This window comes from Apus apus, chromosome Z (genome assembly GCF_020740795.1).
Source record: "Apus apus isolate bApuApu2 chromosome Z, bApuApu2.pri.cur, whole genome shotgun sequence".
In the NCBI taxonomy this organism is placed as follows: domain Eukaryota; kingdom Metazoa; phylum Chordata; class Aves; order Apodiformes; family Apodidae; genus Apus; species Apus apus.
Window position 1 is genome coordinate 26,231,910 of NC_067312.1, and position 24,903 is coordinate 26,256,812.

General features: G+C 38.7%; 2 protein-coding genes across 6 annotated transcripts in view; one reads left to right on the plus strand and one right to left on the minus strand.

Moving 5' to 3' along the window:
* The window catches only part of POLK (DNA polymerase kappa), a 32,499-nt gene extending 10,017 nt beyond the window's left edge, over window positions 1-22,482 (minus strand). Inside the window, exons 1-8 of one of the 4 annotated variants that reach the window (XM_051642043.1) lie at window positions 17,049-17,693; window positions 16,752-16,915; window positions 11,703-11,881; window positions 9,347-9,466; window positions 4,878-5,030; window positions 4,402-4,533; window positions 3,272-3,425; window positions 889-1,098 (exon numbers count right to left, since the gene is read on the minus strand). In XM_051642043.1, coding sequence (XP_051498003.1) covers window positions 889-1,098; window positions 3,272-3,425; window positions 4,402-4,533; window positions 4,878-5,030; window positions 9,347-9,466; window positions 11,703-11,840 — 907 coding nt within the window. In that variant the 5' untranslated portion in view covers window positions 11,841-11,881; window positions 16,752-16,915; window positions 17,049-17,693. Of the gene's footprint in view, window positions 1-888; window positions 1,099-3,271; window positions 3,426-4,401; window positions 4,534-4,877; window positions 5,031-9,346; window positions 9,467-11,702; window positions 11,882-16,751; window positions 16,916-17,048; window positions 17,694-21,077; window positions 21,153-22,459 lie in introns of those variants that run through there. The other 3 variants (XM_051642044.1, XM_051642046.1, XM_051642045.1) reach the window with 3 other exon arrangements.
* CERT1 (ceramide transporter 1) overlaps window positions 21,986-24,903 on the plus strand; it is a 74,490-nt gene continuing 71,572 nt past the window's right edge. For both annotated transcript variants that reach the window (XM_051642049.1, XM_051642050.1), the window contains exon 1: window positions 21,986-22,415. In XM_051642049.1, coding sequence (XP_051498009.1) covers window positions 22,320-22,415 — 96 coding nt within the window. In that variant the 5' untranslated portion in view covers window positions 21,986-22,319. The remainder of the gene's footprint in view (window positions 22,416-24,903) is intronic.

The window sequence follows — 24,903 nt, forward strand, 5'->3', positions numbered from 1 at the left end:
TCAGCAAAAAGACTAATTTTGACCAAAATTACCATATCAATGACTTTTGTGGGCTACCACTGCCACGTAGTAATTTAGAAATAAATCTATATTTCACTGACACTGGCAAGGATCAGGAGGAATTGCTCTTTTCTATCAAAGTAAGTGCTTTTACAAATGAACTCTGGAATTTGTTTAGCAAGAAATATAAAGTTATTCTGCACTACAGCCCTATTGCTCTAACTTTTCATTTGCTCACTGATTTAATGTATTATTCAAGGTGGTAGAAGTAATTATATTTATTATTTATTACCAGTATTTTTTCAATTAGTCTTTTAACCATTTTTCATTTTTGGACTTAAAACTTCTGATGCACTTCTGTTTTCTAAACACTAACTTATCCTCAGGAAGACAAACTCAGGAGAACAAAATTATTATTTTGCTACCACTTATGAAATTAAAAGGTATGGTGGGGGGGAGGGGGTGTCTCATCCTGCCTCTTCCTACTAGCTTTTCGTTTACCTCCACTTACATTCAACACTTTCCTGGCCTTCCACGTCTGCTTCACAAAACTCAGCACACCACGGTGCCTCACTGACCCTGTTCACGAAGCAGTTCGGATGGCATCCAAACTAAGTAGCTATGGACATACACTTTTTTTGGTGACCTAATCCAGATTATTGTGAAAAGAGTTGAGATTCACAGGCTGTCAGACAAAATTTGAATAGTAACTGTTAAAAAGCTAGTGAATAGTTTATTAATTTCAATACATATTTACTGTATTATCTGAGAGCTAGCTTTTTAATTAATTCCAATATTGCCTTAAGTTAGGAACAATGTGGAGAACTGTCAGAAATATTAAACATTATTACAAAGCATTATTATTATTATTAATCTGCGTCTGAATACCTGCACTAGCAGTCAGTTGAGTTTTCTGCTCAATCTTAAAGCGAATTTCCTTCACAACTTCCTCTGCGGAAGTTCCAAAGACAACCGAATTTTCCACTGATTTATCTCTTTGTTCAGAATGGTCATCCGTAAGAGGTGTGCTGTCTTCAAACAGTACTGGTGAAGGAGAGTATCCATCTTCACTTGATTTAGCAGATATATCATCTTTGTCTATGTTAGACAGAAACACAATCAATGAATCCATGCATGTAAAACAAATACTTTATTGATTTTTTTTCTGCAGTGGCAGAAGACAGTTTATTAGAAGTTGGTTTTGTGGGTTTTTTTTCTGTTTGGACCAAAAAAAAAAAAAAAAGGTAATAATTTAGCCAAAACAATCGCATTGCTTTTTTGTTTGAAAAAAGGAGAGTCCTAAATGCTTTATTCTTATTATGATTTGAGCTTGGCTGAAGTTGGAAGAATTAGCTAGAAAACTGGACATAACTTTCAGAAAAGCAACAAGGTTCAATGGTCTGTTGCTGTAGCAGCAGAAAAACATTAAATAGTTGGCATTATTTTTGTTTCTTATCAGAGTGAAGGTGAGATGCTCCCTTTTTTAATGGAAATAAAAATCTTTTGCAGAAGCTTTTTCAATATTCTCCAAAGAAAATTAGGGTTCTGGAATATCTGGTTCTAGAACTATCAGCCTGGTGATAGTTCTAGACTGCAATCTAGTTTCAGCTGCAGGCATGGTAGAACAAGTTACGTTAGCAGCCTTTTGTCTGACTTTACAAACTTTATTATTATAGTTTCACATTCTGAGTGATTGTTTGTGTTTCATAAGAACAAAGATGTCAGAAAAGTATGAAGAGGCAAATGACTGCACTTTGTAAAGACTATGCCAGTTTGTTTCCTGCTATTAATGCTTTTCAGTAGTAATGTATCCTTGATTATCCTCCAAATGGCTATTTAGATAATTTTCTGGTTTGTGCACCAATCAACCATCTGTATTACTCTTTTTTGTTATTCCAGATTGCATATACAATGTCGATGAGGTTCAAGCTCCATCTTCTAGAGCCAAAAGAAATCCAATCATATCTTAAACATTACTGTAACTCCTACAGTGCTCATTACTTTATATATTTTCAGTCTTACAAAATAATCATGTACCTAGAGTTTATGTACACTGTCTTTGCACACGATTTATCAAGTTCCTGATATACAGGACTCACTATTTTATTTCAGGAAACATCTTTGCAACATACAAACAACTTTTAGAACACTAAGTTTCTCATAAGATTACTACTACTTATTTTCAAAATTATCATGTTGAATTGTAAAGAAAAAACACATCTAAAACATGCAATTTGGTTTACTAAACCTAGTACCACTTATCACATATTTTATTCAAGTTAAAAAAAAATACTCCAGTTTCAAATGTTCTGAAGCATATCTTTTACGCACAGGTGAGCAGCAGAGAAAGTTAACCTTAGTCTAATAAATCTGAGGTAATTGAGGTAGAGTACATGGGAGGGCAATTATGCAAGGACTTCAGCATCAACACTTGCAGTGGGTTCAATCTATCTGAAGCTTATGTTACACACATGTGGGCAATAGACTCTTCTCCCAGTCCTGGCAATGAGGCTGATGTAATGAACACCATTTTGTGAGGCAAGCAGCCATTCTGTGGGACTGAGCACATCACATATTGGATCCCTTTCCCTTTGCCATCAGGCCCCAAAGATCCTGCAGACAAAACCAAACAGATTTCTTCTTCCCTCCCCTACCAGCCTCAACGTCCCTGGACACCAGGCCAATTACTCCCTTTCTTGCCAGCCTGGAAGGTCCCAGGCCAACCTGGCGGTGTTGATGGCCCCACCACAGCACAGGGAAGTGTAACAGCATCCAGAGCACTGTCTGTAAAACCCAGCAGTTACAAGTCCTGAGGAGGAACTTGGAGCTGAACTGCTGCTGGACAGCGAGACCAGGACCCATTGGTAGCCAGGGACCCCTCCAGTATTGTCAGCTTCCTCCAAGGACTGAGGAAGCTACTCATATTGCTTTATATAATTTTTAAGACTAGATTATGATTGTTATATTGATACAAAAAAACATGTATTAAGATCTGACCTGCAGAAGGTTCAGGTAACTGGAAACTGCAAGTTGTATTATAAATGCTGTATTATGCTACTTATAGATTGTACTATACTGATTCTGCTGCACAAGTCCTGTGCTATTCTAATAATAAATTCTGTGCTCTACTATTCATAATTTCCTGTTAACAAAATAAAGCTTAAATTGTAACTGAGATGTAGTGCCATCATCATCCTGCAAAGGATCCCTAAAAGAAACTGTTGTCCTCTCAGTGCCAGGTCACCGCATGAAAAGAGAATAATTTGCTTACCTTTTTCTGTAGTGCTTTCTGTGTTAAAAAAGAATCTTCTCCTATCTTCTGGCCAGTTCAGTCTTTCCTCCAGGTGCTCCGTTATATTCAGGTAGGCTTCATCTAGGCCCACAGGCATAAAATTTGGATCATATTCAACCAGTATTTCTCTAACCTTGATAAATACACAGTGAAAGTTTATTAAACAAATCAAGTTGAACCTCAAATACTTTACCCCATTAAACAACAAATGAAATACATATAATGAAATGTAACATCCTTAACAAGTTAAAAAAAATCTGAAATGGTCATATTTATATATGATATTTTACAACAGAAATTAGAAAAAACAAGTAAATTCAAAATTAGTAATTAGCTTATTTTTCATATGAACAGACTAAGGCTACATAAAAATAAATATATAAATCTTGGCATAATTTCACTGAAGTCAGGGAACTTGTGCCATGCACTGGTTTGATTTAAGATCTATAAAAGATGCTTTTTTTGCTTTTTATTTTTCTTTTTGTTTATTTGTTTTGTTTTTGTGGGGGGTTTTTTGTTTGTTTGGGTTTTGTTTTGTTTTGTGTTTTTTAATTTTTTTTTTACAGGATTTTAGGTATCTTAACGTTTCTCCACACACTAAGTGAAATTATTTCTGTTAAAACATAATGTGATTACTTTTCTCCCTAATTTTTTGCTTTTTATTTCAAGTCCCTTACTTTAAAACAAATTAACCTGCACTTTAGAACTCACTAATGCTCTTTGCCTCTCTCTCCAGTAATTAGCATATGAAATTATCCTTATTCAATGTACGAAATTATCATCTCCTTGTTTCCTATGCACTTGCAGCTTCCTAGTAACTAATTACACTCCATGGTTTTGAAGTTTTAAGAATAATAAGGCTTAACTAGTGTCACCAGCTCACTATACAGTTTTGAAAACCTCTATTAGCATCACTACTGACTTCAACAAAAAGGCAAGATGGGCGAATGCTATGCTTTTTCACCTTCTTGCCCAAAAGTACTTGTATTTTGTTTGCCTTATGCTCAACACCACATTACTGAAGAGTTTAATACCACTATTCATATTCCCTAGAACAGATGTAAAACCAAGTAGACTGACTTTTTGTAAGAGAGCACTTTCAGACTTACCTCTTTACTTACTTGGCCGTATTTTTCAAAGTTTAAGGGTACTATAGTTAGATGCGGACATAGCTTTTTAGCAATAAATCCAGGCATGGCTGCACGTACACCAAATCTTCTAGCATGGTAATTTGAGGTAGACTTAGGAGAAATTAATTTAGTATTCAGTAGTCAAGTTTTTATTGAAGCTTAGTGTTAAATAACCCAAGTCCTAATCACATATATCCATGCAGAAAAGACTGAAAAGGCTGAGTTTATACACATTTCCCCTCTCTCCCTCCACCCTCACCCCCCAATCAGTCTATTTACATTCTTTAAACTTTCATGAATACACCTCTTACTGAAAAATATTGTGCAACTTACATGGTCTAGTCTAAGAACAGATGTTTCCTCTATTACTTTTCCACACTTATAAAGCATCATTCTGTTATTATTGTGTGGTTTATTAGGCTCTAGATTCATGTTAGCTTGACATTTGGCCTTACCAACATACTCATCGATCCCACTGCTATAGGCTTTTCCTTCAGCTCTGGATTGTCTCTCATTTCCACAGCTGCATAAAAGGCATCCATGTCAATGTGTACAATTGTATTGCTAAGGTTACGGCTCTGTTCCAGTTCTATCACAAGTTTGTCCACCTGAACAGAACAAACCAGTAATTGAAAAAGTATTAACCTGGTAGAAGTGCAACAGTACAGATGATCCTAAAAACTCAAATGCGTCTAGCATATAATTAAAAAAACCCAACAAACCCTAACCCCACCAAGTCAGCACCAGCAAAAAAACCCAACCAAGTTTTGATGAATCTTGCTCTCAGAGAGAGCACTGCTGCAGCAGATGGTGCAAAACCCCCTCAAAAGCCAATGAAAAAAACCCCAACGAACTCAACAAACAACAAAACCCATCTGCATGGAAAAAAAATGTATAACCTAAGACCCTTGAATATGAAGTTTTAGCTACTGTGATACAGGTTGAAACATCTCAAAACTGAAAACAAGCTATTAGAGAATTTTCAACATTCCTAAATTAAGATATCATGCTTCAGGCAACTGGCTCAGACAGGTGAAGAGAAGACTTACAGCTCATAGAGCAGATCCATGTCAGAAATAAGGTCTCAAGCAATCAGGATCCTTTACTGCTCACTAAACTACTGTTAATCCCTTCAGAAAATTCCTAATAATTTGTTATAGGAACCCATGTAAGACTGGATTTCTAGCAAAACAACTGTTGTTGTTGTTTTTCTCCAAAAAAAGAAAAGCCCATACACAGAAAGTGTGTTTTATTCCAAGAGACAAAGATGTATAATCTACTAGTAAACTGTGAGCAGTACGCCTGCTTCATCAGCTTCATGGTGCAGAGGCCAAGCACACAGACCTCTCCACGAAGTATTTTAATTGCACTTAATTTGCTTGCATTCTTTTACCAAAAGACTTGCAGATCATGTGCTTGTTTCTGAAATACCTTTCAACTCTGAATGTGGCATGAACAGTCACCAGAAAGCCTAAGCACAATTAGTTGGGTAATTTTACAGTTTCTTTTACCCCACTGACAGAGCAGTCCTTAGAGGCAAGCCCGGTTGACAAGTTTTTTAAAGTAGATTTCAATTTTTCTTTGAGAATAAAAAGAGATACTATGTTCTTTTATTTCTAAGCTAGATTTAAAACACCCTAAGAAGTACAAACTGTAGTTAAGACATTTTATTTTCCCTATAGTGACTTTTAGACAATTTGAAGAGTAATCTCTCATTCTCTTATCCCATTATGTAAACTACAAGTTTTCAATCTTAAATTGCTTTGTCAAAGACAGATAAAAAGGATTATTCAAAAGTCTCTTACATTTGTAAAACCATCCGACAAGCTCAACAGACAACAAATGCTGGTACCATTTTAAGACAACAGTAACTATTTACGGAGCAAACATCTGGGATAAAATGCACATGGATAAAAATAGCAAGCATCAGTACAGCAGTTTGCAAATCTGGTAGCAGCTGGATACTTTTTAAAGGATTATTAACTACTGCTGAATTTCAAGCAATTCCACTCTAGGTTGCTAGGATAATCTAACTCTGTTACAAGAATTTTTTTAAAAATAAGAATTAACATTATATTGTACAGTAGCTTTCCTGAAAAGTGTATATAGTTTTCCTTTAAAGACAACAGCGACATTCCTTAGGAAAACTAGCTTTCACATTCCATATTATAAAAAAAACAACCAATGAACCAACCAACCAAAAAAAATTGTACATGGAAATGGCTGTTTTAAGAAGATTTACATGTACTTTCTAATATCCAATATTTGCAAAATCAAAGGTGGTAAGTGCCCTTCTGTAAAGAAGGCTTTCTAAGGAAAGCTGTAAGGACATGAGAAATACATTTTAAAATTCCTGAGTAGATACACATTATGGGGGTGAGAAAGACAGCATTATGTTGCAGATTCTATATCTCCTATGCTTGTTTCTACCATGTAACCACGATTTTGTCCAACAAATCCAGTAAATGGAGATATTTTTGTTTATTTGTTTTTACATTACAGCACTTATATCAACTGCCAGCATAGGAAGCTGTATCTGAGCCTCTACACAGTCTACAAAGAAGCCTTGATGTGCAAATGAGAGCTTGCAGCACTCATGGAAGTAGATACATGGATGTCTTTGTAATTCAGGACTACATCTCACTTACAAATTTTAGGAAAACAAATTATCTCATGGTATACCAGAAGGTAGTACTAAAAAGACAAATTAAGGAACTGGATAAACAACAACAAACATGAAAAAAAGAAGAGAATGACAGCTGACTATATCTGTATCTGAAGACCTAGAGAATCTGATTAAACAAACAGCACATATTACGAAAAACAAATTGGACAAATAAGACTTTCGAAGTTAAAGGTGGAGATAACGGCCTGGCAAAGCTGGCAGGTAAGTGACAGGAAAAAGGGGAGGCATTTAAGGTGTCAGAGATAAAGACTGGCTGGGCCAGAAGACTGAGGACTTCAGTGGGGACTCAGGGGGCATAGACAAGGACTGCTTTAAAAAGAGGACTGATGGTAGTCTGGGGATGTGGGGCAGGAAAAGGAGAATTTGGGAGAGGATAAATTAAAAGACATAGCAAGAGGGTCAGAATTTGTGATGAAGGTAAGAGGGTAACAACAATCATGAATCAGAGGTTAACTGTATTCAGAGGACAGAAACAAAGTCCAGGATTTCAATATGTTTTTACAGCAGCAAAATGTAAAATTAGCCAGCAAAGAACTGTGCATGTCATCCCCCTCTAATGACAGTCCTCATGCAGCATGGCAGCTGACTTAATAGTGATTCCACTGGAAATAAAGACAACTGCTATTTCAGCAAGTGTCATAAAGAATTCAAAGATGGGCTTTGAAACTCAGGCTCCAGGAAGACCCACATGAAAGACGTTCTCTTTTTAAGCTTTCTTCTTCTATTGAAAGCAATTTTCATAATAAAACATGAGTAGTCAAAGCCATTAAAACTTATTTGCTTTCACTATATGCATTATATATTATTTAATTACATAACCACACAGTAGTTAGAATCTTTGTAATTTGTGTCATTCTTAAGACGGTTCTCCACAAAATGCAAAGTTCTGTGGTAAACGACAGATAGAAATTGAAGTATTATTCATAATTAAATGACTTTAAAGCTACAACAAAAGAAAAAAACAAACAAACAAACAAAAAAAAGACAAGCAGAAACATAACTGATCCATGTTAAAGACAACTAAAACCAGCTGAGGCATACAGGCTTATAACGAACTTTTCAGAGGTACTCAGTAATTGCAAGCTTTCTGGACACAAATTTGAGACACAGGCAGCTAATTCACAGAAGTGATTTGCAAATCTGCAATGAAAAAAAGAAGATTGTACACCAAAGCTCAGGACCTGTAATCCTTACAATGGCATTAAACATTAATGGATGTGTTTAATCTTCATGTGCTTTAGCTACTCACCTACAAAACAAAAATACCAGTCTACTTTACTGGAGTATTGCAAGAATAATTTAAAGAATTCACACTATGTGGTGTACAACATAGAAAAGCCTATAAGGAAGTCAGTAATTGTTCATTCAAAGCTGGATTAGACTGGTGTGCAACAAATAAAGCTTGGGGCCACCCACTGAACATAGAGGACAACAGTAAATATTGAATAATTGCCCACTCAGTGAACGCTGTCTGTACTGTGCACTGAATGAAGCAGGAATTCTGTCAGGGGAAAGCAGCAAGCCATCATGTAATTAAAGACTGAATCACAGTACAAATTATAAAGGAAAGGAATTAAGCCTCTACAAGCGACTTTAATTCTGCTGTGCCTAAAAATGCTTAGTGTGCAACCTTGCTGCTGTTTTTTTCTAACTTTTCACGCACAGTGATACTTTGGATACTACTATCTGTCATTAGCATTTGAGAAGAGAAATTGCCTTTTCATCTTTTTAGTTCAGAACACTTCTATTTCTTGTGACTGTTTGCTATGATGATTTTTGATTAATTAGCATAAACAAGGAATAAATTCTATCCAGAAGAGCTGACAACTGTGATCCTCTTCATCCCATTACAGGCCACCGAACATAAAGACACATGCATTATAAAATCAGAAACTAAAATCAAGGCTGATATGATACTTATTGACAAGGTATTTAACAAAACATTTACATAAAACATAATGCCATGCCTTTAAACTGATCAGGCTTAAAAGAACAGGAATTACTTTTCTTCATTTTACTCATTCAGAGAACATTTTGGAGTGATTTTAAAATCTGTTCTTCTAGCAAGTTTTTATTAAGACTACATCATCAAAACATTATGCACTTCTACTTGCACTACTTACATCAAAATGGTGATTAACACTGTGTTTGTCATCAGAATTGAACACAATAAACTAGAACACACCAAAATGTTTACCATTCTCCATTTACTCCAAAAAGTCTTTACAAGATTGGTACCTGCAGCTGTGCTTTCAAGAGCTGTTGTGCTGTAATTTTCTCTCTAAGCCGCATCATTTTTTCAATGCGTTGATTAACCTGTTGGTCTTTTTTAAGCTCATTTTCATAAAATCTAGAACCCTGGAAGAAAATTACAAAAATGCTGAGGGTTTTGTCTTTTCCTATGAACAACAATATTTGATCTTTAATGCAGAGAAGATAAAATACAGTAATGGTTTCTAATGCATACCTTTGATATTCATACAAATGATACATAAGAGATACCAGTGGTACTTCATATCTCTCTCCTCAAATAACACACACACTTCTCCTTCTCAGCTCTCTCTAACTAGATTAGTATAAAGGACTCTTCAGAGAACTTACTATGTCATTCTAGAACTTGACAACAAAAATTTCAAAATAGTACATAAAAGCCATGCTGGTCTGCAATATCTCCAAGATAAGAAGTATAAAACGCTAAAAGAAATTGATTTAAGCATTTAATATACATAGAAATAAATAATGACATTGTAAAAGTCAAATCCACTTAAAATGCTGAGTATTTCTTTGACCATTTTATTTTAAGACGACTACAGAACTACATTCTGTTTGGAAGAGGATGATGAAAAGCAAATGGTTATAAAAAAGCCCTCTTGCTCTCAAGCGTGTAATTGCTCCTTCAAGAAAAGTAATTAATAAAAGGAGATGTAAGGAAAACATAAAAATACAATAGTCTTGTAGAGAACATATCATGTGACTCCCCCTTCTTATTCATAACAAAGAGGGCATTCAATGAATTAGAACAGAAAAGAGGAAAATTCAAAACCAGGAACTAAAACAGCTTTCTGAAACATCTGCTTAGGTTACAAGAGAAGTAACATGAAAGTGGTAATGTCTTTTACTGAATCACCTGATAGTATCAGCAACAGTGGACAAATTTTCACCTCAAAGCCTCTTACTACCAAACTGTCACTGACGCCAAGAATTCAGCAACAGTCAAATAAAAATAAGGTATTTATATATAAAACAGTAATATCCACTTTTATAATAATGATAAAAAGTATGAATGGCAACACCGTAACATCTCATGTCTTGCTGTTTAGAAGACAACTCTAACTAGAAGAACTTAGGGTGTCTTCCTTCAGTATCAGACATACAGTTTATCTTTTCTCCCCTTTCCAATCAAATGTGCCTTGTTGAGACTTATTGAAAGAAATAAGCACCAAACTCTGGTGTGGGAAACAGTCCAATACTTAAAACTGTAATTAAGCTGAGGGGTTTTTTTTACATCTCTTTCAGTATTTCATGGTTCAAATAAAAATTTTTTGTTGTAATAAACTGTGGACAGTGTTTATAGGTGTAATTTTGAAGATTAAAGAAAAGCTGAAGAAAAAGAACACTTCAACTTCTTGAGTTGTATCTGCCATTTATATACTTTTGCTTTTTTTTTTTTTAACAGAAATATATTATAGTACATAGATTCCTGTAGATCAGTTTTGAAAGCCTATTTTATAGTCCATCCTATTTCATACTGGAAAATGAAACAGTCATTAATCAACAAGGGGTCTGATAGCATAACAAAGTGGTATGATCAAAGTGAAAATTCAAGCAAAAATAAAAGTCTGACAAGTAAGAGCTGTCCTGCCCCTGCAGTTTACCACAGAGCAATAGCAGTCAACACAGAATTCATGAGCAAAATATCAAGCACCTAACACAGGGCCACAGCAACACCAAATGAAATACACATTTGTGCAAGAAAATGTGAGAAAACCCAGATTTTTTTTAAATAAAGTGTTATCCTCATCAAGCTCTACTGGAAGTCTCCTCAATAACAAGTAAAAGGACTTAATATTTCAAAACTTTCTAGATTTGTGGGGTCCTCTGCGTATCTTTGGTACTAAGTTGCACAATTCTGGCCACCTCTCTTGAATACAGAGAAGACAGTCAAGAAGACAGGCAGTAAACACAAATTCTACTGAAAACACTAGAAAAACCTGACAACATCAAATTCATCAGGTACAGAAAGGTGAGCAACAAAAGTAGATCTGTTTGGCTGATTAATGATGGTGTGGACAAAAGCAACGGAAAAAGGGAGAAGAGGCCCAAGGAAGATGAAACCTTCACAAACACATCTGGACAATGTTGTGATATTTCTGTACTTCTTCAGGCAAAAAGGGAGCACCTAAGGATGTACTCAGTTGTGCTCCTCCATGTCTCTGTTGATGAATTCAACAGTACCTTATGGTCTCTCCCCTTTCATCCCACACCAGATTTTCTTAGAAGCTGCCCTCCACATGTGAGTGGTAAAATCTGGGGAAGAGGGCCTTATGCCCTGGGTCAACAGATACAGCACCAGGGAAAGAGTAATCAAACAAACCTTGGTAGCTTCCATGATGATTTTATTGATTTTCTCTTTATCCAACCCTTGCATTCCAGCTTTGTTATCATTGAGTCCCATTCTAAGTAGAAATCCATCATCACATGAGCTGTTACCAACTTTTTTCATGTCATCCATAGCACTTCCTAAAAACAAGTGCCTCTTTTAATACTTAATACCTGGGCGGGGAAAAAAAAAGGAAAAAAAAATTAAATAATCTATTTGTTTCTAAGTTCCAGCTGAATAATTGAAAAAAAAATAAATTATGGAATTAATTCTGAGCAACCTAGTCCAGTGGGAGGTGTCCCTGACCATGCAGGGAGTTTGGAATTAGATTATCTTTAAGCTCCCTTCCAACACAAACCATTCTAGGATTCTATGATTTGCAGTATTTATTGAATAAGCATTTTATACTTACTCAGAAAACAACACACTTACCACAAATATGAAGCCTTATATTGCTGTAACGTGGCTGACTTGCCAGCTATCACATAAAGCCACCTGTAACTCTATCAGTGTTTGGCGACAGTAAGATTTTACTTTTTTAATCAATTAAAAAACATGCTCTTTTGAAAGATCCCTTAACAGAAATAACTGAGCACCACCAACTCCAGGTGAAGGCTGTACCTTAGACACGCATGTGAGTTTTATGCCTGTATATCATCCTGTCAGACAAAACAATGATGCCTTAAACACAAGACACTGTTCACTAGATTATTACATTAAAAGACATTGAATTATTTTTAAATTGCAGACCATTGTTCATTAGTCCTCATTCCTGCTTGAGACAAGCCATAGAATCTTTTACCGTAATTTCTAGCACAAATTTGAAACTTTTGTTTGTAATGTCTTTTAGAAACAGATGGCTTCAATTAAAAGTCTTCAACGAAAACCTACAGTTTAATTAAATATAAAATTAATACCTATTTTTTTCCCATTAATTTGTAGAGCCATGGTATCCAACTAATAGAACTTAACAAGCCTTTACTAGCCAATTATCACCATCAGTAATTTATTTTACATGCAGGTACTTCTGATATGTGACCTTCTGACATTTTCCCTTGTTGCTTCTGAAAGTAAGTAATTTAATCCTTTGATAGGCTCTAATTAGATGGTAAATTGTGTAGATCTACACTGATGATAAAAAACTAAAGAAAGCCAATTTTACCCTTGTAATATGAACCTGTGGTTTAATTTTGCCAGATTAAAACAAGCAGAATCCAAGAGTGATATTGCCATAAATTAGTTGACGTGTATTTATTACTGGAAAAGCATATGGAAATTACTTCTTCCTACCCAAAACTGCTGACGCACAAACCATTTCAGCTTCACTTTATGTGAGAAGAACATTCACTCCTTAAGTTCCCCTTCAAGCTGCTCCCTGTGACAGCGGCCCTTCTTGTTTGGAGGAGCCACACCCCGTCAGGCACTGACAGCTCTATTAAAACCACCACAAATTACACAAATCTGAGTGTTATACTTTTTCTTCACATGCTGTTTCCCACTGAAGGACTTAAGTGGGCCACATCAGCAACCAAACTGAAGGTCATGATGTATTTTTTGATTTAGTGACAATTTTTTGCTATTTAAGAAGCACCTGGGTGACTTTTTAAAATGAATGGTGGCAATGTTTGTATTTTCCTTAAGATCTCCTGAAACACGCTTGCCAACTGAAGTCAAGATATTAAAGAAAGCCATCTAATAAGAAAGTTCCCACAAAAAAATAAATCCCAATTTCAATAATATTTTATTAATTCAGATTATGTATGATGTCTTCTGAAGATGCAAGATCAGGTAAACAATGCTGTGTTTATCTCCAGCTTGTTGTATTTAAAGAATGGGGTGATGTAGAGGCCAGAACTCTTCTCTTGACCCTTCAGTAGCACTTCAGCTACTCTAATGGCAACTAGGAATGGGAATGGCTTCATAGCTCTTATGTATAGCTATCAAATAAAACTCACAATGACAAATGTTTTCATAAATTTTTCACTTACAGTAGGACAATCTCTTACAGTTAACATGCACTTTTACCAGAACAGGTGTGCTAGACTTCAATCAAAGGAAAAGCACTGCATCCCACACAACATTCTAAGTTTAATCTCAAGCTCATAAATACAATCCTATCAATTAGCTCCACAATAACTCCAGAGTTACTGGAAATCTCTGGTAAGTAACTGGCACAATTCCCAAGAAATACTTTCCTCAAGGTAAATGCCCTTCCACTATGCCCTCTGGTTCTTTTATCACTCCTGCCTTTCAAGAATTTGGAATGAATGCAAGATTGCTACCATCTCCTATTCCAGTCTTTGCAACAATTCTTAGCTGTTCCTCGTTCCTTCAAGTGTCTGTATTCCTAGAATGTACAAATCTTTCCTCCTCTCCTCAGATCGCTCTTAAAGGCTCAGTTTTATAGCAGGTAATTTAAATACTAATTCACATTAGTCAAAAGCCTTTGCTATCACACTATTATGCATCCAGGAAGAAAAAAATTAACATGATGATAACAGTGATAGAAAAAAATAATTGTTTTTAAAAGTCTCATAAATGGTGATCTCCTGACGCATTTCATCTTCTCAGCTTCTTGTATGTAACAAAATACATTGCTAGCACTAGATGATAAAGCATATAAATACATTAGTCAGAATTGAGAAGAAAATATTTGTTTGAGGACATGACATAAGTTCTTCACCAGAGCTTAAAGGGAAAACATGAATAATAACTGATCCAAGCTGCTTAAAATGAACAGAACCTGAAGATTATCTTGGTTTCACATTAACAAGCCTGAAAAAAAATCATATTAAAATTAGTCACAAAAGCTACAATAAAGACAACCAATATAGCACTGTCAGATCATTGACCATAGACAAAATGAAAATGGAAATACTTATAGGAAATGCAGGAGGAACACAGTTTGAAACACTATAGAAAATGTGAACAAACTAACTCAGAACAGCCTTAGCAAAGACTGACATATTTTTGGCATGTTGTCACCTAAGAAGCTGCTGCAAGACTGAACTGTTTCCTCTAACAGAACACATTAAATCTCAGCATCATGCTGAGTAAGTAGGGTGTGAAACCTGAGAAGTCTGTGAACACAGTCCACAATAAAATACTGTAATATTATTCCTGTGATTTGGGAATGGGAGGAAGGCAGCAAGAAAATAATCTGTAAATGGAGCAGGTAATTTTCCAATTGCTACTGGAAGGACTTCTAAAAGTAAAGACTTTTGCAGTGGATACCAACAGTTAATGCAAAAGAAAAAAGCAGAGAAGAAAAACAGAATAGCATTACTGTGTAGGAAGCTTTGTTAGTAAACTGGGAGGCTTACAAGTGCAAAAAGATTACTAGTAAAACCTCAGTCAAGCTCTTTGAGATGCAGGCACAGAAACACAGCTGAACAAGTCAGATGGGATTATATAGTATATGAAAGTACCAAAAGATTGAAACAGTAGTAAAATGAAAGCAACAATTTACTTTCAAGTAAGTGGAGTACTGCAACCAGCTCTGGAGCTCACAACACAGTAAGGGCGTGGACCTGTTGGAGTGTGTCCAAAGAAGGGCCATGAAAATGGTAACAGGGCTGAGCACCTCTCTCTTATGAAGACAGGCTGAGGGAGCTGGGGTTGTTCAGCCTGAACAGAAGATTCTGGGGGGACCTTATAGCGACCTTCCAATACCTGAAAGGAGCCTATAAGAAGGCTGGGGAAGACCTTTTCACTAGGGCATGTAACAAGAGCACAAGGGGTAATGGTTTCAAGCTAGAAAGGGGTAAATTTAGGTGGGACATTAGGAATAAGTTATTTAATATGAAGGTGGTGGATCACCAGAACAGGTTGCTCTTATTATATAGGCTGCATTAGAAGAATATCAATATTACCCTTAATTTAAATTACAAGGTCAAGTTGTTAGTAGGAGTTTGGTGAAAACAATGAAACCACAAGAAACAATTAAAAGTTAGTTAGGACTTCATCCAGTTTTGACCACAAAGGTCCACTTCTCAGAGATCTGGCTAAAATCACGTGTGGTGTAGTATGGATCCCTCTGTATTCGTAAGATAAATGCCTCTGAAGTTAGCACTACACAAAATACATAAAAGAGAAGAAAAATAGAGAAAAAACTTCCTTTCAGGTATCAATATAAACACACAAAATCCCTGGTCTTCTATTGTTCCTACAAAAACTTTACAAATGACCCATTATCAAATACTACTAAAGTTCAGAGCACTAAGTACAGTGTGGGGTGGAAAAATTTCTCCCATAAAGCAATTATTAAAATAATCACATCTGTGTAGAAGACAGTTGTGAATAATATGAAACTCCTAGAACACTTAATAAGTGTTCATAAAATCCTCAAATGTCAAATATGAAATATTCAGCTTTAACACATCTTCAGTAAAAGGGTAATTCTGTAGTTTAAGACTCTAAAAAAGGCAATTTCAGTCACTTCAAAACATGCTCATCATAAAACTTTGCTGGACCACCACCTCACCATAATATATCCTTAAGACAACCAAAAACCCTCATAAGCCCAGACAAGCAACACGAACAAATATAAGCAAACTGGGTAAATTTGATTCCCTAGTAAGAATGCTACAAAAGAAAGTCGCTAATTACCACTTTCTTTTGTAGTGAGATGGAAGTAAGCTTAGTGTTATAAGCAGCTTCCTCTACCAAAACCAATAAACTAACAAGCACTTACTGTTCTAAATCTCAGACAAGACAGTTTACATTAATTAATTGCAAAAACCATTCAGTAAATGTAAATGTAAATACACAGAAGCCACATAGAAAGTTGCACACATCCTGAATCAAAGAAAAAAAAATCAAGTCATTTTTTAAAACAAACCAACAAAACACCAAAACAAACAAACAACCTAATAAAAGCTATTTTGACATGAGATGTGGAAAGCTGTTCATCTCCACTGTAAGTGAATGGGGATATTCTTGGGCAGGAATTAAAATCACTTGTACCAAAGACAAAAATACTTCACAAGTAAGCATGGAACACTTCCTCTGGTTCCTTACTTTCTGCTAAGCATTGAGGCATACCTGAAGAATAAATAATTGAAGAAAGAATGCAAAACAAACAAGCCAAGCAGATTGACTTAGAGCAACTTTCAATCCCAACTTCTCACGTCTCTCTTGCACTGGAAATCATTACAACTGGAAATCACATCACGGGTCACCTTGAAATAAAGCTTCTGGGTACAATACTGTAAGTAATAAATAAAAGATTACATGAGACATTTCCAGTAAGACTGCAACTCATCTAAATAAACATTTTTAAAATACGCTACTTTGGTTTTACTCCGACTGCTAATTAAGACTGAACTGGTGGCCACTTACCTACAGTTCTCATTCCACTCACTACAAAGAAGTATCTTCATCTAGGCTGTGTACATAACTGTTAAAATCATCATCATTAAAGAACTGAAACCCAGCTAACCCACCCTGGTACAAAAAAATTCAGGTGCCAGGTCATTTGAACAAAACGTACTAAGACAAGAACAGAAATACATTCAACAAACTAGGAAAATTCAACCCTGCTAGAATATTTTTAACATTTCTGATATTTAAAGGTTATGCTACAAACTCCAGTAGAGCATTTGATTCCATAGTACTTGGTTTATCCATTACTCAGATAAAGAATTTATCCCAAAAGAGTACCATTACATTACATACTTTCTGACATAAAGTGCACCTGTCTTTTCTGAATATTCATGTGGCAAGGAAACATTGTGGCTGACTGGATCAAATTTAACAAAGTTCTTATCTCTCATTTATTTGAAAAAGCATGTTACTCCGATAATTATTTAAGCACCAGCTACTCTAAACTCTCGCCTTCTCAGCAAGATAAACCACCAACAAACAAAGACATGTGCACGCAAACATCAGACTGTCCTTCTGAACTATCTGCTCAGACCTTTTAAGCCAGAGGGGGTTTGGTACTTTCTAGACCCCTGGTTTCCTCATAACCCTGTGAAGAGGACCCCTGTCATTTTTAATCCTGTAGTGATTTACAAGAAAAGAACAGGAAGGAGGAACTGTACCACAGTCTACATTAGCATTTTAATACATGCAGTGTTAACTACCTAGGTTTCCTTTAATGCATTTAAAACTGCTACTGTCTCACTGTTCTCTCTCAATACATAATAAAATCTAGTTCCCAAGAAAATGGAATCTTTTAAGAAAGATCTAAGTATTTTTACAAATGTAGTAAGAGAAGGTACATGATAAATTAATACTGAGCAGAAAACTGGGCCAGGGCTTACGGAAGTGAAAATTCCAAGTGCCCAAGCTGACATGTACTATTTTTTTAAGCAGCATGCGACTCAAAATTTTACAAAAACATATATCCCTTACATGCACTGATAATTAGCCTTCAAAAACAAAACACTAGAATTATGTCTTTTCTGAACGCATTTAAGATACCACAAACTGCAGACAATTCAATCCTTTTTAAAAAATAAATAATTCACACTACAAGGCTTCTGACAACACCCAAAATTAAAAGTCAAACTACACACTTTATCCAACTGTTCGGAGAATTCTCAGCTTATATCTAGAGTGACAGAAGTGAAACAAGTGCCATGCTCTTTTTAATTTTCTGCAGGCAAGATGAAGAACAATTCTGTTGTAAGTCCTGCTTTCAGCTTCTCTGTCTTAAAAAAACTAATGTCTTTACAACTTCAAAGTTTATTCAAAGGGCAAAGAACTGTGGTATCTTATATCTCTACTCAGCATTTTTCAAGACCTTTTAAATGAAAATATTTATCTCAAGTTTCTAACCAAGTTTTTTCTAGTATTTTCTAGATTACTAAAAACAAATGTTTTAGCAGTTCAATCCATAAAGAAAATTATGAAGGAGCTGAACTATTATTATCAACATTCATCAGTAAAAATCACACCAGAAGTGTAGTCATCTGCAACCTTGTTTCTACATCTATGCATTTATTGCCAATATATTAATAAATAGCCGTAATCTTCTGTTTGGTTGGTTTTTACTAAGAAGAAAAATGCTAACACTGATTCACAGAGGCCACAATTGTTTTAGAAAAAAAAAGTCTCAATCTTTTATATCTCAGACCCTATATTAAACACTATGCTGTGGCATAAACAAAGCTCCTTCAAGGATCCTGTTAAGAAAAATAACCTTAAATTTAAGAACAAACGAAATGATGAGCATGAACATAATAGAAAATGTTTATACAGTTGTAGTGAATGTGTATTAATAACATACAACGCATATACTAGAACATAAGGTAGAACATTGTAAATAAGAGTTATAAAAAAGAGAAGAAAAAAAAAGCTATATAACATAAAGGTACCCAGTTTATGATGATTATGGGTGCCATCTTTAGGAGTAAAACTGAAAATTACATTTTTATTTTACCAGTATATCAGCAATACAGAACAACACTATCTGTTCCACTGCTTTAACAAAGGTGATGGATATTTCCAGTTAAAACTGTAGTTTAGAAACTTCTCACAAGCTCCAAGACAGTGGAAAGGGTACAGATTGAGTACAGGGGCTTGCAGTGAAAGAATAAAAACAGCAATGAAGTACAAAATAAAGGTCCAGAGGAAAAGGCATAGAAGGAGGTCTAGAGGAGTGAGTGGTCTACATCAGCATACCAGTTTGATCCTCTCAATTTCCAACAGTTTGGTTTGCGTCCCAGATTGATCTTGGAGCAAGCAAACCAGATTCCTTTCAAAGGAAACTAAACTAGAAAAATATGCTTTCAGAGCACACCTGACACATTAAAATTGCTAATGCAGGAGCCCTCCATGGGAATAGACTAGTACTAGTCTGAAGTCTTAAAGCATATATAAAATGAACTTAAGGTCCTCAGTGCTAAAACTTTACGAATCTACTCCCATCGCACCACATTCTTGCTAATGTAGATATGGCTTGATCTCATTAAGAGTAAGAAACAAAAAGTTTCATATTACAAAGATGGTCAGAAAGAAGACTTAATATATATAATGTATTCATAATCCCAATACACCTTTTGGATGAACATAAGCTGGTGATGTTATATAAAAAAACAGGACCTATTACGAGGATGTGGCAGATGTAAAAAGATTTATAAGTTATCCCAGACAAAGCATTAAAGAAAAGTTGAAAAGGTAAACCTTTCAGCATTGAGTACTTATTAATTTTGAGTGTGGTTATAAAATATTAGCTGGAATTTATAATTAAACAAATATTCTTTCTAACAAGGTTTAACATGTTTGCTGAACAACCTGATAGAATTTCTAACTATGGCATTTTTATTTTTTTAACACCTGTTTGACTCAATCTATAAAGAAAAATAGGAAAAAAAAATAATAAAAAAGAGCTACTTCTGGAACTAACTGACTAGTTCTAGACAGAAAGCATGACAGCACATGGCTACATAGTATGGATCACTGCCACTGCCAAAAGAATTTGCTCAGACATGTCTCTTCACCTCCTGCACTAGAGCAGGATACAGAAGTTCATTCAGAGTTTAATGGGAAAAACATGACTGGCTTTACAGGTGATATTTAACTTAATCTACATACTACAGAGGAGAACTATAAATTATTCTCATACATATAAATATATACAGAACTCAGCAATTCTGCTTGCTTAACAGCTGCAGTACATTGCAACAGACACGAAGAAAAAATATCTTGCTTGGTTTCTTTCCAAACAGCTGGTGAATCAAAGAACACAGTTTCTCAACATTTTAGAAAACAATACTATACAATTATTTAAAATAGAACCCACAGTAGACCATATCATTTTTTTTCTGTGCGTACCAGTGATAACACAAATATCTAGACAGGTGTGACTGTTCTTTATTTCTAATTGTTCAGGACAATAACGATACTTTACCATTCACTCTCAGTGCTGCACTCATCATAAATGTCTTTATACCAGAGACTTTGACCAGTACTAATATTACTTAAAGCTTAGCTTTTACATAAATAAAGATGCATACAAGTAGCTGTGTCAATGCTAAGAGCTCTTCCGAAAAAAAAGTAAACCTCGGTGGAAAATTCCAAGCAGTTTATCATGGAAAAAATACACAAAGATTTGTCATAAGGAGGAAGTCAGAAAAAATTATATTGCTACAGCACTGCTGTTGCAATATAACCAGAAGTGCCTGTTCCAAGCCCTAAGTTTCCTCAACCCATACTATGTAGCACAGGTTTTTTTCCGAGAAATCAACAAGAAAGGAGATGAGCCAGCACAAATCTTAAGTTCTTCCCTAACCACTAACATTTGTTCATGAACTGTCAAGTTACTCAACGGTCTTTTTTTTTTTTCCTTGCAAATATTTCTCCACCCATAAATTATTGGCAAGCGCACGTATCTCAGACGAAAGTCTGAAATTAAAAAGTTACCGTTCCGTTCCGAAAACGGCGAAAACATGAGACAAGTGAAAACCAGGACACCGCTACCCCGCGGCTGAGGCGCACGGCTCCGGCCCCCGTTGCGCTCCGCCCGCCCCAGGCCTTTGGGCACGGCCGACGGGGCAGGAAGCGGGCGGGCGGCGCAACCGCGCTCGGCAGGCCGGGAAGGAGAGGGCGGCCGAGCCCGGCCGCGGCCTGATCGCGCGGCTGCGGGCACGTCCCACCTCGCCGCCGCCCCCGCCCCCGCGGGGCGAGGGCCTCTGCGGCCTGTTCGCTGCGCGGCACCGAGCAGCAGCGCAGAAGCCCGGCAGCCCGGGGCCAGGGGCCTGAAACAGACCCGCTCCCTGCGGCGGGACGGCCCCCCCCAGCCCGCACGACCCACCCGGGAGGGGGCAGCAGCTCCCCGCCCCTTCCTGCAGCCACCATTTTTGTTAAGGGAAAGGTTTCCGTGCTCACCCCCCCGAGTCCCGCCGGTTTGAGGCAGGGAAGGCGAGGCCACGTCTCTGACAGTAAAAAAAGCAAGCAAGGCGGGAGAGACGCTTCACATCCCTAAAGAAAGAGCCGTCCGTGACCTCACAAAAAAATACAGCAGACGTCGCCCCAAGCGGCGAAGCTCCCCACCTCATCGAGGGCGCGGCGAGAAACCCGCCGGTAGCGCCACGGAAACGACGGAACCAAGATGGCGGCCCCGCCGACGGGAGGGAGACTGCCCGCGAGGGGCGGACTACACTTCCCAGCGTGCCTTGCTGCAAGCACCAGCCCCAGCAACGACCTTTCCCTAGAGGCGGCGCTGGGCGGCCTTGCGGCCGGCTGGGCAGGACTACAGCTCCCGTCGGGCGCCGCGCGGCCGGGCTGGCGTGGGGCGGAGCTCCTCGGTCGCGGCACAGAGCACCCGCCTCACGTAAGATGGCGGCGGCAGCGGCAGGAGAGGTCGGGCTGTGAGCGGAGTGCGCGGCAGGCGGACGCGCGCTCGCCCTTCCTCCCGTCGTGACCTCTATGTTGTGGCGCTCGCCGCGAGTGTGGGCCGCGGGGCTGCGGTGAGGGGGAGGCCCGAGCCTGCGCGTCGCGGCGCCGGCCGGTGTCGGGCAGGGAAGGCGGCGCTGGTGGCAGCCGGCGACGCGGAGCGTTGCCGCCCAGGTAGAGGAGCACCTTCGGCAGGAGGAGGCTGAGGCTGCGGTGGGCGGGGGCCGCCTCGTTCTTCCCTGCTCGGCGGTGGCTGCGGCTCAGGTCTCCATGTCGGATAACCAGAGCTGGCATTCCTCCGGCTCCGAGGAGGACCCCGAGACCGAGCTCGGGCTGCCTGTTGAGCTCTCCGGGGTGCTCAGCAAGGTAAGCCGCCTGTCCCCCTCCCCGTGGCTCTCCCCACCCCTCACCCGCTTTTCGTGGCTTGTCGAGGGATGTCAGTCGGGTTCTCTCTCCCGCCCGCTCCGGAGGATCAGGCCGAGGCGCACGGCGCCGGTGGGGGGGCCTGGCGGCGGGGCCGGGAGGCTCGGCGGGAGCGGCTGGCGCGGCCGGGGCAGCCGCCACCGGACGGCGGGGAGCCCGCCGGGCAGTTGCCGCGGCCCCCGCTGCCAACCGCCCGCGCCCCCTCCCTCCGCCGCGGCACCGGCGCAGCCCCGCCGCCGGGCCCTCCGCTCTGCGCAGCTGCCGCCCGCCCCTCCCGCCCGGCAGGAAGCCCTTCCTCGGGGGAAAGCCGCGGGCGCTTCTTCAGGCCGGACAGCGGCTGGGGAGGCGGCGTTGTCCGGCGGTCCCGGCAGCCCCCTTCCCCCGCCCCGAGCCTGCTCGCTGCCCGCTGTCGGGCTCGGGAGAGCCGGGCCCGGGAGGAGGCGGCCCGGTGCGCCGGGGGAGGGCGTCTCCGCCGCGCTACAGGCTCCTGGCCGGGGCCGGCGGCGGGCGCGGGTGCGGGCTGGGGCGGCGGCACCGTGCTCGCCTTCCCGGCAGCTCCCGAAGGCAGCTCCAGCCGGTGGTCACTGCCCAGGAAGCGGGCACCGGCACAGGAACGGCACGGCCTTTAGTCCGAGTGCCAAAGCAGGGCAATAAAATACTCCTGCAGCACGAGATTGGGGAGGTGGGGAGGAGCGGAAGGAAAATGGCTTTAAAGCTTGTTTCCCCTTTTAAAAATAAACTTCTTTTTTTTTTTTTCTGTCGCTGAGCGTAAGCTGACTTGGAAGTATTTGTTGGGTAATATGTGAAATTTTATTTTTAAGAGTAGTTTAAAGTTCAGTTACGAAGTTTGAACATAGGTTTTTTAAAAATTACTATTTACAGGAAGCACCTTCAGGATAATGTTGAAATATCTGTAGAATTGAAGCGCTATGTTTTGAATTTTTATCTTCCCTACACGATATGGCTGAGTATAAGCTGGTGTAGGAGACACGGGTCATGGGATCCAGAGGTGAGAAATTGGCCCTGGATGCAGAGAAAACGGCTGTAACAGTGAGAGCAGTTTGCCTTTTGTGAGGGACTTGGTGAATTCCTTGCAGCCTGAAAATGTTTCTAACTCCAGAGATCAGAGAAACAGTTCGGAGAAAAGAAGGGTCTCAGCTTTCATTCCTAAGATCTTGTTGTCTAATAGTGGATGAGGGAGGGAAATGTTGAGATGGATGTGAGATACTGCAGCAGCTAAAATGTGAGGGTTTGGTTTAGTGTAGTTTTATTGGTTGTTTGGGGATGGTTTCCCATTACAAAGTTTTCTTCTGATTAAATGCTTCCATCATTATAAACTTTAATAATTGTAGGATGTCGTTGATTTTCGTGTTGGCAAATTAAATACTTTTTAAGTCCAGGTGCTGCTTCTTACTGGCATAGTAGGTGAAGCTGTGGCTTCTGACATTCTCTAGCTTAGTTATGTGCAAACTTTTTGGTTTTCGGGTTGATTATGCCGAGTGTAGCTGATGTTGCCTTTCCTGTGAGAACACAGGATGTAATCCGAATAGTCAAGTACGGTTAAACCTGTTGCAGTAAATATGCTTGAGGGATAAGTTTACCTTTTGTTAGTTAGTGTGTCAGTAATACTTGAAACAAACTAAAACGGAATGGTCGCTTTCACATTTTCTACTAAGGGAATGCCTATTTTTAATAACTTACTGTGTATAATTCTTAAGTGATAAAAATATGCAGTAGTTCTCTGTATGCTTGGTAGGGTTTCAGTTGCAAGAAAGAGAAGCTCTGAAGCAAATGGAATAATATGGTAAGAGAAGCTTAATAGAAGTATGTCTTGCTAGTCTCTTTAAATGTTTCGGATCTCTAGGATTTTTGCCTTTGTATTTCCTTCCACCAATTTTAAGGTGGATATGAAGAAATTAATGTGGAAGAGTTTTTCTTGAAGCAGAAGAACCTGGATGCTTGAAAAAACTGGTCTTTTCCAAAAACTTGTGCCTATCCAGTGTAGTTTAAGGAGTCTCCAAAGTCATGGCATAATTTGATTGCAACAGCAAATGCAAGATTGACTGCTATATTTCTCACATAACTCTGTCGAAGACGGGAAGGTGCTTTCTTTCCTGTCCCTTGCTCTTTTGCCCAAGATAACTTTGGACTCTGCCTTTCACGTCTGGGAGGAGTTGAGAACATGAGAGACGGGAAGAGAGGAAGGCAGGAAATCATATGCTTCCATGACCTCTTGTGCCACCAGTTTATGTACCGAGCACAGCTGAGGCTTTCTCTAAGAAATAACAAATTTAACAATTCAGTGTATTCAGAGATTAAAAAGGACTTTATCTTTGGCGAACAAATCAAGGTTTTAACCTACACTTGAAAATTTTAAAGAATTTCTTAGCTATATAGTACATTTTCATTCTACCACTTCATGTTATTTTTA